Source organism: Sapajus apella, unplaced genomic scaffold (genome assembly GCF_009761245.1).
Source record: "Sapajus apella isolate SASKATOON/1434 unplaced genomic scaffold, GSC_monkey_1.0 scaffold21, whole genome shotgun sequence".
Lineage (NCBI taxonomy): Eukaryota > Metazoa > Chordata > Mammalia > Primates > Cebidae > Sapajus > Sapajus apella.
In genome coordinates, this window is record NW_022436961.1 from 5,720,175 (window position 1) to 5,733,998 (window position 13,824).

At 43.5% G+C, this 13,824-nt stretch overlaps 2 protein-coding genes across 2 annotated transcripts in view; one reads left to right on the forward strand and one right to left on the reverse strand.

The window, feature by feature from the left end:
* The window catches only part of BAG4 (BAG cochaperone 4), a 35,017-nt gene extending 29,651 nt beyond the window's left edge, over nt 1–5,366 (reverse strand). Inside the window, exon 1 of the mRNA XM_032288232.1 lies at nt 4,948–5,366. Within this exon, the coding sequence (XP_032144123.1) occupies nt 4,948–5,217 (270 nt within the window). The 5' untranslated portion in view covers nt 5,218–5,366. The remainder of the gene's footprint in view (nt 1–4,947) is intronic.
* Nucleotides 5,366–13,824, forward strand: part of LSM1 (LSM1 homolog, mRNA degradation associated) — a 14,063-nt gene continuing 5,604 nt past the window's right edge. Inside the window, exons 1-3 of the mRNA XM_032288235.1 lie at nt 5,366–5,805; nt 10,392–10,460; nt 12,386–12,501. Coding sequence (XP_032144126.1) covers nt 5,760–5,805; nt 10,392–10,460; nt 12,386–12,501 — 231 coding nt within the window. The 5' untranslated portion in view covers nt 5,366–5,759. The remainder of the gene's footprint in view (nt 5,806–10,391; nt 10,461–12,385; nt 12,502–13,824) is intronic.

The following is a 13,824-nucleotide window of genomic DNA, read 5'->3' on the forward strand; positions in this document are numbered from 1 at the left end:
TCGGGCCCAGCCTTCCCTAACTTCTTAATCCCATTTTCCCCACGCCAAAATCCATCTTTCTACTTGTATCTTTTTTCTGAATCTACTAGTTCACTCTCCTTTGCTTAAAAACATATTCAAGCCACCTAAACCTAAAAAGTCTTCCCTAAATCATGATTCCCAGTCAAGTAAACACTTTCTCATTTACTAACAAATTTCTGAAAAAACAATTTTACATTAGTTATCTTCTTTTGTCCTTTTTTTTTGAGACTGACTCTCAATCTGTCACCCAGGCTAGAGTGCAGTGGCATGATCTCAGCTCACTGCAACCTCTGCCTCCCAGGTTCAAGCAACTCTCCTGCCTCGGCCTCCCAGGTAGCTTGGATTACAAGTGCCTGCCACCACGCCCAGCTGATTTTTTGTATGTTTTTTAGTAGAGACAGGTTTAATTATGTTGCCCAGGCTGTTCTCAAACTCCTGATCTTGAGATCCACCCACCTCGGCCTCCCAAAGTGCAGGGATTACAGGTGTGAGCCACCGCACCCAGCCTAATTTATGTATTTTTAGTAGAGATGGGTTTCACTATGTAGACCAGACTAGTCTCGAACTCCGGACCTCAGGTGATCCATCTGCCTCAGCCTTCCAAAATACTGGGATTATAGGCATGAGCCACCACGCTGGTCTACATTAGTTATCTTCTCATGCAAGACTGGGTTACGAGAGACTTCTTAGCTTCTGTCTTGGCATGCTCTCTTGGTTGACTTGTTCTGGGGAAACATGTAAATCACCTAGAGATCTTGTTAAAATGCACACTCTGATTCAGTAGATCTTGGGCAGGGCCTGAGATATAGCATTCTCAGCAAGCTCCTAGGTAACGCAGATGCTGCTAGTTTAGAGATCAAACTAGTGTTACAAGTATAACAAGGTGAGAAAAAAAATTTTTTTTTAATTTAGTCTCTATCTGTCACCCAGGCTGGAGTGCAGTGGCACTCTGCTCATTGCAACCTCCACCTCCTGGTTTCAAGTGATTCTCCTGCCTCAGCTTCCGAAGTAGCTCGAATTACAGGAGCCCACCATCGCACCCGATTAATTTTTGTATTTTTGGTAGAGACGGTGTTTCACCACATTGGCGAGGCTGGTCTCGAACTCCTGACCTCAGGTGATCCACCCGTCTTGGCCTCCCAAAGTGCTGGGATTACAGCCGTGAGCCACCAAGCCCAGCCAAAAAGTTTTATTCTTTAAAGTTTTACCCTTTTATTTGTTTTAGACAGACTCTCGCTCTGTTGCTCAGGCTGGAGTGCAGTAGCATAATCTCTGCTCACTGCAACCCCCATTTCCCGGGGTTCAAGTGATTCTCCTGCCTCAGCCTCCCAGAGCAGTTGGGATTGCAGGATCTCACAACCACACCTGGCTAATTTTTGTATTTTTAGTAGAGATGGGGTTTAACCATGTTGGCAAGGTTGGTCTTGAACTCCTGACCTCAGGTAATCCACCCACCTCAGCTTCCCAAAGTGCTAGGATTACAGGCGTAAGCCACCTCGCCCAGCCTGAAGTTTTACGCTTTAAAAAAACAGAGAGTGGCTGGGTACTAAAAATACAAAACTAACTGGGCGTGGTGACATGCACCTGTAAGCCCAGCTACTCGGGAGGCTGAGGCAAGAGAATCACTTGAACTCGGGAGGCAGAGGTTACAGTGAGCTGAGATTGCACCACTACACTCCAGCCTGGCCAAAAAAAGCGGAATTCCATCTTAAAAAAAAAGAAATTAAAAAAAAAAATAGGGAGTTGTAGATTTCGAATTTTTCCCTGCCATATTTAAATGTGTTAATATAGCCAAGTCTGTGTTATAGCTCAGTGTGACATCATTTCAATATAACCAATTCTACAGAGCAATGCTTCTCAAATATTAATGTGCATATGAGTCACCTGGGGATCTTAATAAACTGCAGCAGTAAGTCTGGAAGAGGAGAGATTTTCGCATTTCTATCATCCTCACAAACAACACTGAGGCTTCTAGTCCATGGACCACACTTTGAGTAGCAAGTTAAATAAAAGGTTCCTATACCGTTTGTTTAATTTGACAGATTTATACTATAAAAATGCAAAACATAAAAAAAGAACAAATCCAGAAAAAAAACATTGCAACATCTGTAACATGCATATCTTTTATATTAGTTTCTATTGCTGCAGAAAAATTACCATCTTATACTTTTATAGTTTCAGAATCATCATTCCGAAAGACAGCACAAACTCTTAAAATGGTTTACAAATGCCCACTACACATTTCCACCTTTATCTCCAACTACTTCAGCACCATTACCCACCCTATGGGTACAAGTGTACTCAAACCACACCTGACAACTCTTTACACAATGCTAAAATCTTAACTTCTCTAGTCCATCCAACTCTCTCTAACTCTATGCCAGAAACTTTGGTTTTGATAATACAGCAGGCCCAGCAGAAGTCAGTCATCAGCTGAGGGCTCCTCTCATCTTTCCCCACTGATTTTTGGCCTAATTTGGCCATGCATTTCATCACTCTATAAAGTCCCATGACCTACGTATTCCAGATTTAGGCAGAGAAAATGTGGATTTTTTTGTTTTTTGTTTTGAGACAGAGTTTCGCTCTTGTCTCCCAGGCTAGAGTGCAATGGCGTGATCTCGGCACACTGCAACCTCCACCTCCCGGATTCAAGCAATTCTCCTGCCTCAGCCTCCCAAGTTGCTGGGATTACAGGCACCTGCCACCATACCCAGCTAAGTTTTATATTTTTAGTAGAGATGGAGTTTCCCTGTGTGGGCCAGGCTGTTCTCAAACTCGTGACCTCAGGTGATCTACTCATCAAGGACTCCCAAAGTGCTGGGATTACAGGAGTGAGCCAAAGTGTCTGGCCAAGATTAGTTATAAATTAAAGAAAGATCTGACATGGTGGCTCACACGCTGAAACCCCGTCTCTACTAAAAATACATAAATTAGCTGGGCATGGTGGCAGGCACCCATAAACCCACCTATTTGGGAGGCTGAGTCAGGAGAATCCCTGGAACCCGGGAGGCGGAAGTTGCAGTGAGCCAAGATTGTGCCACTGCACTCCAGCCTGGGTGACAGAGCAAGACTCCATCTCAAAAATAAAAAATAATTAATCTCTCACTGCTACATGTTTTTCTTATACAATTGTTTAAATTGTGATATAATCAACATACTATAAACCCTACCCTTTTAAAATATACAATTCAGAGTTTTTAGTATATTCAAAGTTGTGCAATGCAACCATCACAACTGATTTTAGAACATTTCTTATTTTTTATTTTTCTTTAGAGGCGAGGTCTTACTATGTTTCCCAGGCTGGTCTCAAACTCCTGGGCTCAAGCAATCCTCCCACCTCAGCCACCCAAAGTGCTGGGATTACAGGTGTGAGCCACCTCACCTCGCCCTGATTTAGAACATTTCGTCATCCCAAAAAGAATATTCCCAATATTCTCACCTACACCTCCAGTCCACCAACCTCTGGCAGCCATTAAGCTTTCTGTTTCTATAGATTTGCCTACTCTGGACATTTCACATAAATGGAATCACACAATATGCAGTCTTTCTGCCTTTGCTCACGTAGTGTGATGTTTTCAACGTTCGTTCATATTGCAGCACACATCAGTACTTCACTCCTAGTTTCTATGGCCAAATAATATTCCATTGTATGAATATATTAACACCATATTTTGTTTGGCGTTGCATCAGTCGTTATGTCCTTACAACATTCCTGTATTCTAATAAAGAACCAGGGCACTGAGAAGTTCACTCACTTGATAACTCAAATGATAAAACGACATTTGGGGCTGAGCACCGTGGCTCACGCCTGTAATCCCAGCATTTCTTGAGGTTCAGCAGGAAAATCACTTGAACCAGAGAGGCGGAGGCTGCAGTGAGCCAAGATCGCACCATTGCACTCCAGCCTGGGCAACAGAGCGAGACTCCATCTCAAAAAAAAAAAGACATTTCTACTTTTTGGCGATTATGAATAATGATGCTATGAACATGGGTATAGAAGCTTTATGTGAACATGTTTTCAGTTTTCTTTGGTATATATACAGGAGTGGGCTTGCTGGGTCATATACTAACTCCATGCTTAATGTTTTGAGGAACTACCAAACTATTTTCCACCATTTTACATCTCCACCAGCAATGTTCGAGAATCTCACTTTAAACAAATGAGAATAATTCTTGAACGAAGAGAGGTGTGCTGCCACCGTAGAACGATAACCCCCTAACCCAGAAGACTGCATTCACAAAGCAGAAGTATATTTCCAGCAGGAAAACAGAATAAAATGTTACAGGTCCAAGTGTATTAGGCAAGTCAGTTAACCTCGCAGAGCCCCAGTCCCTTATTGGAAAAAAAGAGCTGCTGTCATGACATTTTACCTCGCAGTCGCTGTGAAAATTATATCAGTCAATCCGCGTAAAGGTGCTTTACAGCACTGATTATTCACGATTCGATCCCAGGCAAGGCATTAGGGGCAAACGGCTAAATGCCCAGATCCCTTCCGCTCGCAGTTTCCTTCTACGCGGAAGGGTCGCTGAGCGACGTCAGGGTCTGCAGCCGCTTCCCTTCCCGGAGAGCTGGCCTGCTAGCCACGCAGGATAAATTGCTAGAGCTCGAGCAGCAGAGCCGCGCCACCCCTGCCCAGATCTCTCTCCCAGGAGAGAGATCTGCAGCCTGCTGCTAAGCTTAGTAAGTCCGCGCAGGACCTTTCTTTCCTTTTTAAATGGTAATAAACATTTTTTTGCGGTCGAAGGAAAAAAGAAGGGGCAAAGGGAACACAAGCATATTCCCCCACCTCTGATCCCAGTCTCAGTCTCTCCAACACCCCCCAACCCTCCTCCACATAAGGAAAACAAATATGAAACCCGATTCATTACGAACCCCAGTCCCAAGGGCCCTCACCTCTTCGCGAGGACAGAGGGTGCAAAGCTTACCTGGTGGCTTCCTCCGGCTCGACCTGGCTCTGGCCAGGCGCCTCCAGAGGGATAGTAGCCATCGCCTCCTCCGCCTTCTCCCAGCCAGGTGGTCTCCGCCGGGCCGCCCCCGCGCACCCGCCAGGAAATGGGAGGCTGGGGAGGTTCTGGGCGAAGAGGATATAAGGGCGGAGGTGGGTGCACCGGCACATCTCCACCCCCAGGCCCGTAGTAGCGGCCGTAGGACGGACCGTCACTGGGGCCGTAGCCCGAGCGCCTCAGGGCCGACATGGGCTCCGCTGCCCTGAAGCGCTTCCCGCCCCCCACGGCCGACCCATAGCGCAGGCGCCCGCGGGTGATTGCGAATGGAGAGCAGAGAAGGGGGTCAGACGACGCCAGCCAATCCCAGGTCCGGTCCCGCCCCTTCTGCTGCCGAGCCCCGAGAGCAGAGGGACGGATGTCCGTGACTCTGGGATCTCGGGAACCCAGAGACGGGGAGGGACACACCGTATTCCTTAAGCGGGAGGATGCGTTTCCTCACCATCTATCCAATGGAGATTCCTCTTCCCTGCTTAACAGGAACAGGGAAAGGGTGTCCATGGACCGTACGGCTGCCCCGCCTCTTCCTGGGGGCCCCGGCACGCGATACCGGAAGTGGGTGCGGATAATATGGAGGAGCTTCCGGCAGGCCCTGGCGGCTGAAAGCCGGGGCAGAAGTGCTGGTCTGGGTCGGGGTTCCGGGCTCAGTCCCGCCGAGGCGGCGACTTCGGTAGGAGGGCGGAGGTTTTGGACGCGCTGGCCCTCACCGCTGTGCAGCATTATTTCCCTTCAAAATGAACTATATGCCCGGCACCGCCAGCCTCATCGAGGACATTGACAGTGAGTAGTTCATCTCCTCGCTGTGGAGCCTGGGGGAGACCCTTCCTCCTCGGCGGACGCCTCTTCTAAAGAAGCTGGTAGAATAAGTCCAGGGCGGGGACCCTGTGTTCTGAGCTCAGTCCGGGTGTTCCGCGTTGATGTCCTTCACAGCTCCGGGACACTGCTTGCCCACCCAGTAGCCTGCTACTTCTTGTTCTGCCCCTCGCAGCCCCTGTCAGCCCCCGGGCTGGTGAGCTTCAGGCGATGGAATTCATTATTGCTTCCGTGGGTCGCCGCAGCTGAGGGCCGAACACGGAAGAAGCCCGAGGGGGCTTCTCTCCCGTCCACTCCCACCTGCAGTATTTCGAAGTATTCGCGTGTTACGGGTGGATGGATCTGAATACCTAGAGAAAGGATTCATTAAAAAGCGAAAATACTAAGACAGTGGTAGTTGTATTTAATTGGCAGTAAACATAGGCTTTCTACGGTGTGGCCATTTACTAGCTTCTTTTTACTATGAGGGTAATTAGCACCTTCAGGTTATTGTAAAGACCACTGCTAGACATGGTATCGACTTTTCCAGAAAGACCAAGTCACTTCCAACCACTTATTTTCTATTAGACAATGTACTTTGCTTTTGCTAAGAAGACCTCCCTTATTCCTATTTTTGGTCCGGAAGAGGAGCTCAGTCCTATACAAAAGCAGAAAGAACCACTGGAGTTGTCCTGGCTTTCCTTTTTTCTAAATTCTATCTGTGCATTATTCCTCAAGCAACATTTTTTATTGTTTCAGTCTTGTGATCTTTCTCACTACTTGTTGCAACATGATTTACACATAGTTTTAAACAAGTTGCAATCGCCTCAGTTACTCTGTGAATATGCAACTTAGAATCTGTGATTAAAATTTCATTTTATGGGCTAGGCACGGTAGCTCACGCCTGTAATCCCAGCACTTTGGGAGGTGGAGGCAGGCACATCACCTGAGGTCGGGAGCTCAAGACCAGCCCGGCCAACATGGTGAAACCCCTACAATTAGCTGGGTACTGTGGCGAGTGCCTGTAATCCCAGCTTCTCGGGAAGTTGAGGCGGGAGAATCGCTTGAACTGGAGAGGAGGAGGCTGCAGTGAGCCGAGATCGCACCATTGCATTTTCAGTAGAGACGGGGTTTCGCCATGCTGGCCAGGCTGGTCTCGAACCCCTGACCTCAGGTGATCCACCCACCTCGGCCTCCCAGAGTGTTGGGATTACAGGTGTGACCCACCGCGCCCTGCCAACATACAATTTTTTGAAACTCAAATTACTTACTTTGCTATGTAAGGGAAATGCAGTGTAATTGGACTAAATACATACATATTAACATCTATATGAACCTGTTATGTGTAACAAGATGTTTTCGTTGCTTGAGGATGCCCTTTTGCGCTCATCTCTCCTTATATATCCCCTAACACATCCTGCCATTTTACTAAAAATCAGTTTTGCTCTTCAGCCCTCTTAACCCCTACCTCTTTGTAGATTCCAGACCCCCTACTTTATGAAAACTTTGAAACCATTTTGATAGGCACCCTTTGCTCCCCCAACCTAACACACAGTTTCTTCTCTCAGTCTTCCAGTATTTTCATCCATCCTCTAATTTGAGTAGGAAGGATTCCTACCTTTTTGTCTGTTACTACTGTCTCTTCTCACTGCTTCTGGAACCTTTTTCATTGTTATCCTTTTTCTTTTCATATCCTCTGTCTCCCCTACCCCCGTGTTCTTCCCTTCATATGTATTATTGTCTGTTCATCTCAAATATTTTCTCAGTTCTGTTTCATCATATTCCCATCCCTTTTTTCATATCTTTATCCCAAAACCTCGAGTCATTTTCATTTTGACACTATGTTTCCTGATCACCTTCAATAGACCACTTATATTACTCCTGCAATCTAATTTTTATCCTGTACTCTACTCAAGGTGCATTCTTCAAAGTTAATCATCTAAGGCATTCTTCTGTGTTCTCTCCCTTCTGCAGCATTGTGATATTGTCCCTACCAGATTCTTTAATTCTCTTCTCTTGATTTCTCTAACAATTGGTACTTGGTGATCTTCTTACCTCTTTGGCTCTTATTGTTCTCCGAAATAGATGGTCACTTAGATTACATGAGGCCCACTTCTTCAGTAGATCTCTGGTACTTCAGTAATTTCATATCACCTCTTTGTAGATTTATCCAAAATTACTTTCTCTAATCTTGATGTCTTTGGCTTTCCAGTCTTAATGTTTCCAACTGTCTGCATATGTTTCTATGTAAGTGTCCTGATAGCACTTTAGAACCACAAAGAGCTAATAACCTTCACCTTGAGCTTGCTGCTTTTATTCCCAACTCTTGGTAAATAGTTTTGTGATGTCTCATAAAACTGTTACATCTGTGCCCGGTGGCGTGTGCCTGTAGTCCCAGCTACTTGGGAGGCTGAGGTGGGAGGATCACTTGAGTCCAGAAGTTCTGGACTGTAGTCCGCTATGCCGATCGGGTGTCCGCCCTAAGTTCGGCTTCAATATGGTGACCTCCAGGGAGCAGGGGACCACCAGGTTGCCTAAGGAGGGGTGAACCGGCCCAGGTCAGAAACGAAGCAGGTCAAAACTCCCGTGCTGATCAGTAGTGGGATCACACCTGTGAATAGCCACTGCACTCCAGCCTGGGCAACATAGAGAGTCCCCATCTCTTAAAAAAAAGAAAAAAAAAAAAAAAAAAAAGCCGGGCGCGGTGGCTCAAGCCTGTAATCCCAGCACTTTGGGAGGCCGAGGCGGGTGGATCACGAGGTCAAGAGATCGAGACCATCCTGGTCAACACGGTGAAACCCCGTCTCTACTAAAACTACAAAAAATCAGCTGGGCATGGTGGTGAGTGCCTGTAATCCCAGCGACTCAGGAGGTTGAGGCAGGAGAATTGCCTGAACCCGGGAGGCGGAGGTTGCGGTGAGCCGAGATCGCGCCATTGCACTCCAGCCTGGGTAACAAGAGTGAAACTCCGTCTCAAAAAAAAAAAAAAAAAAAAGAAAAATTGAAAAAAAAGCTCTTAAATCTTGTTTACCTCACATCTTCAGCACCCCACCCTCTCACACATACCCACATATACAAACTCAGTTAACAGACTCCATCACCTAATGCTTTCTTGTTCCTTATGAAGTCAAATCCAAATGCAGCCTGCCCCTAGTACTTTTCTGACTTTATCTACTGTACTTTCCCTTCACACCCTCAGCTTTTAGCCAAACATGGATATATAGCCCTTTTTTCCTCCTCCTCAATTTACAGATTTCCTTCTACTGCCTCTTCCTATTACTCTTCCCTTGCCCAAAAACTACCTTTCAAGGTCCAACTCTGATACCTCCTCCAGAAATAAAACTTCTCTCTCTGTATTCTCATATAATTAAGATTTGCTTTCTATGATACTTACATATAGCCCAAGGAAGAGTATAAATTCCTTCGGGGCACAGTCACTGTCTTTTTTTCCTTGTTGTGCATCTACAAAGTACTTTAGGCGTGGCATTAAAGAAATGAATGAAAGAAATTTTGCTGGGTGTTCTAGTAGTTGGCTTATTCTCATTCTTCAATGTCAGCTCAAAGTCACCTCTTCAGAGAGGCTTTCCCTTGCCACCTTTCCTTCTGTAACCACTTCTCTCCTTTCATCATACTGACTTGCTAGCTCATTGTCCTAATCACAATAGGTAATTTTCTTATTTATTTGTCCTCATCCACCACGAATATAAATTCATAAGGTTGGTGACTTTCTAAGTCTCATTCTCTACTATATGTCTAGACCCCAGAATAGCATATGCCTGTCAGTAAACATTGAATTTCTGCCTAGCTTATTAGTCTTCATTTTAAATGCCTGAAGCAGTGAGTTTTTATTTAAAGCCTTCCCCGATTACAAACAAATGTGAGATAGAAGCTCTTCTTTTAAGTTGAGGACAAAATAATTCTATAAATAAGACTGTAAGAATCATCTAGACTAAATTTGTCCATTTACCAATATAAAAACTGACACGACACTGAGACGGTTTAAGTGTCAAACATAAGGGTCTTTGGGCTGGGCGCCCTGGCTCACTCCTGTAATCCCAGCACTTTAGGAGGCCGAAGTGGGCAGATCATATGAAGTCAGGAGTTCAAGACCAACCTGGCCGACATAATGAAACCCCGTCTCTACTAAAAATACAAATATTAGCCAGGCATGGTAGCATAGTCCTATAGTCCCAGCTACTTAGGAGGCTGAGGCTGGAAGATTGTTTGAGCCTGGGAGGCTGTAGTGAGCCAGTACACTCCAGCCTCAGTGACAGAGTGAGACTCTGTCTCAATAAATAAATAAGGGTCTAGAGCCAGCCAGTCAGGCTTCCTGATGCTATACCCTGTCCTTGTCCCACTCTGCCACACTGCTCTGATTCTTTTCACCACTGATGTTCTCATCTAAACCCTGGGCTGCTGTGCTTCTCCCTCCAGTTCTCCAATGAACTTGAACTTTACCTTAAATACATTGGCAGAGGAAGTGGTACAGTTTAAACTGTTATTAACTTTATTATCTTAAAAACTCACTGAACTTGTCAGTTTTTGTTTAAAAGATTTTTTTCCCCTCTCCCCAGAAAAGCACTTGGTCCTGCTTCGAGATGGAAGGACACTTATAGGCTTTTTAAGAAGCATTGATCAATTTGGTATGTATTAATTTATGGACGTCTCTTATACTCTGGATAACAGCTGCCCATTGCAATTTTTGTTATTTCTTTTTTTTTTTTTTTTTTTTTTTGAGATGGAGTTTCGCTGTTGTTGCCCAGACTGGAGTGCAATGGCACGATCTCGGCTCACCGCAACCTCCGCCTCCTGGGTTCAAGCAATTCTCCTGCCTCAGCCTCCTGAGTAGCTGGGACTACAGGCACGCACCATCATGCCCAGCTAATTTTTGTATTTTTAGTAGAGACGAGGTTTCACCTTGTTGACCAGGATGGTCTCGATCTCTTGACCTCGTGATCCACCTGCCTTGGCCTCCCAAAGTGCTGGGATTACAGGCTTGAGCCATCGCGCCCGGCCAATTTTTGTTATTTCATATTGAAATTTATCTGCAACTTTTTCTTGTGTGTGGCATAGTGGAACTGATTTTATTCAGTACATCATTGTTTTCTATACATTCAGATTAGGTGGTTCAAAGCTTATATATGTTTACAAGCTCGTGTTTCTAAAACTGGCTTTCACTAGAATCCCCATTAGGGGGAGCCAAATGATAGAAATAAACTCAGTCCAGGGAAGAGGCTGCTCACCTTTTTTCATTTTATTTTGTTTTTTTGAGACGGGGTCTTGCTCTGTCTCAAAGCCAAGGCTGGAGTGCAGTGGCGCAGTCTCGGCTCACTGCAGCCTCCACCTCCCGGGTTCAAGCAATTGTTTTGCATCACTCAGCCTCCCAAGTAGCTGGGATTACAGGCTCCAGCCACTGTACTCAGCTAATTTTTGTATTTTTAGTAGACACAGGGTTTCACCATGTTGGCCAGGCTGGTCTTGAACTCCTGACCTCAGGTGATCCACCCCCCTCAGCCTCCCAAAGTGCTGGGATTACAGGCATGAGCCACTATAGTCTGCTCATTCTACATTGGCTGGGTGTAATGACTTCAGAGCAGTTCCTGAAGTGAAGGTAATCCCTCCCTAGCCAATGAAAATTGGGTAGAAGGCATTTCCTGAAGTTTTTTAAGGACCCCCAACAGTAAACTTAATACTTTACATATAAGGATACATTAGAATCAGAAGTCTCTGTCTTTGTTTTGCATCATGCATTTTTCTAAAGTTAAAAGATTATGTTTCCTTCTGTTTCGAGGAACTTCATGTTCATGCGAACATTTATTGGATATCTGCGAAATCACTGGATTTCAGCATGAGGAAGAAACATAATTAAAACACAAGAATTACAGAAGATATGAACATAGATTTCTCCTTTACTTCAAACAGGACAAGTAGTACTAATTGAAAGAAGAAAAATAATTATTGTTAACAAATTGGAGTTCTGATCCTTAAGTCAGATTCATCAGAGTACTTTGAGGGAAAGGTAGTGAATAGTAAGTTGACTTTTAGATTACAAAGTATAGCTATCTGTCAGGGTGAAAAAATAGGTTTTTCTGTATCATAACCCATGGATACCTGCATTGGGTTAAATGAATCCTAAGTACTGAAACAAAGTTAAATCTTCAGCAGATCATCACATACACATACCGACACAAAAAGAAAAGCTGTTCCTTTCCAGAAAACAAAGTTTTGATCTTTGTGGTTGTTTAGGCCCAAGTTTTCCAAGTTCCTTATTCATTTATAGTTTCCTATGGCTTTTTTGCTATTAGCAATTAACTAATAAAGGAATTTACTTCTCTTATTTCTACCATCATTCAGGTATTAGCCCAATATAATCCCAGGCATCTCCTAAGTGGTATGTCTTAGTCAATGAAATTGTAGAAGATCATTTGAAATTTTAGCCTTCCTCAGAATTAGAAAGTTTGGAAATCATTTTAGCTAAATCTTTTCTATTCAAAATAACTGATTAATTGAGTTATGGGCCTTTACCCAATAAACTAAATATTTTTGTTTCTTCCCTATACACTTATAGCAAACTTAGTGCTACATCAGACTGTGGAGCGTATTCATGTGGGCAAAAAATACGGTGATATTCCTCGAGGGATTTTTGTGGTCAGAGGAGAAAATGTGGTCCTACTAGGAGAAATAGTAAGTGAAAATTATTAAGCTGCTGTAGATCTTTATTCATGCTAGTTAGATTTTTTTTTTTTTTTGTCTTTTCAAGAGAGAATACAAATATTTTCCACATTTCATCTGGCTTCTCACAGGCAACTACCAAATTAGTTTAGGGAAGCTACAGAGAATACTTAACTTTGTTTCAGTGCCTTTTAGCATTTTAAAGATTTTTGATCCCACTGGCAGCAAAATATCTTAACTTTTACCTGATACCATAAAAAATACTATTCTATAAAAAATGGTCCTGACAGGCCGAGGCCTCCACCTGCTTCTCAAAAACAAGCTCCAGCCTGGGCGACAAGAAATACTATTCTGTAACAAATATTATTCTATAACAAATGTGTTTATTAACATTTATTTGTTGAATAGCAGAAAATTGAAAAACCTTGATTTATATATGCTGGGGAAGGCATGATTTATATATGTTGAAATATTTTGCAGTCATTTAAACAATTGGTTACAAGTAGTTTTTCATGAGATAAAGCTAATACACAGTGTTTGAGGGAAGCACACATTGCATATGCAGTACAATGTGAGATCCATATTAGTGAAGGGAGAAAAGGAAAAGAGTGGCTATAGGAAAAGCTTTTCTGTTACCTATTCCGAGAATGGAATTCAGTCTCACTTGGATCCTTTGCTAGGAGGAGGGTATTTTGGTGGTATCTGTGCCAGAAAGATCAGCTGGCAGGTGAAAGGTTAAATCAGATTTTCTTAGGTGTTGTTGCTGTAGGTCTTTGTGTATGCAGACATACACACAGACACCACCCTACTAGAAGTACTCAGATATTTTTTTAAGTATCTTATTTAAAACCTTTGATTTCATCTTGCCACTTCTGATTATTGGGTTTGCAAGGAAAATCAAAATATAAATCCCTTCAAGACTAGGTGAAATTAAGGGCTGAACCAGTGCTGTTTTCTTTTTTCTTACCAAAACTATGGTGTTTGCCTAATTTTTAAAGTTTTTCATTCTGTTTTCTAAATACCTACCTAGCCACGTGTTAAATCAGCTTGCAGAGGTCTTGAGAGTGGTTTGGTCTGTAGCCATTTTTAATAGCCATTTGAGAAAGCAAGGACATAATTCTGCCAGGGTTGGGTTGGCTCAGGGACCTCATTTTGGAAATAGCTAGAAATGACTAATCCATACTATCAATACTGTCTAAATGGTGCTGTGAAGTATATGAAATATCATATTCTAACTTATAAAATATTTTTGTAGTTTGTACTTTAAGTTTATCATTTCTTGCATGTTTAAGTAACAGGAATTTTTTTTTTTTTTTTTTTTTTTTTTTTTTTTTT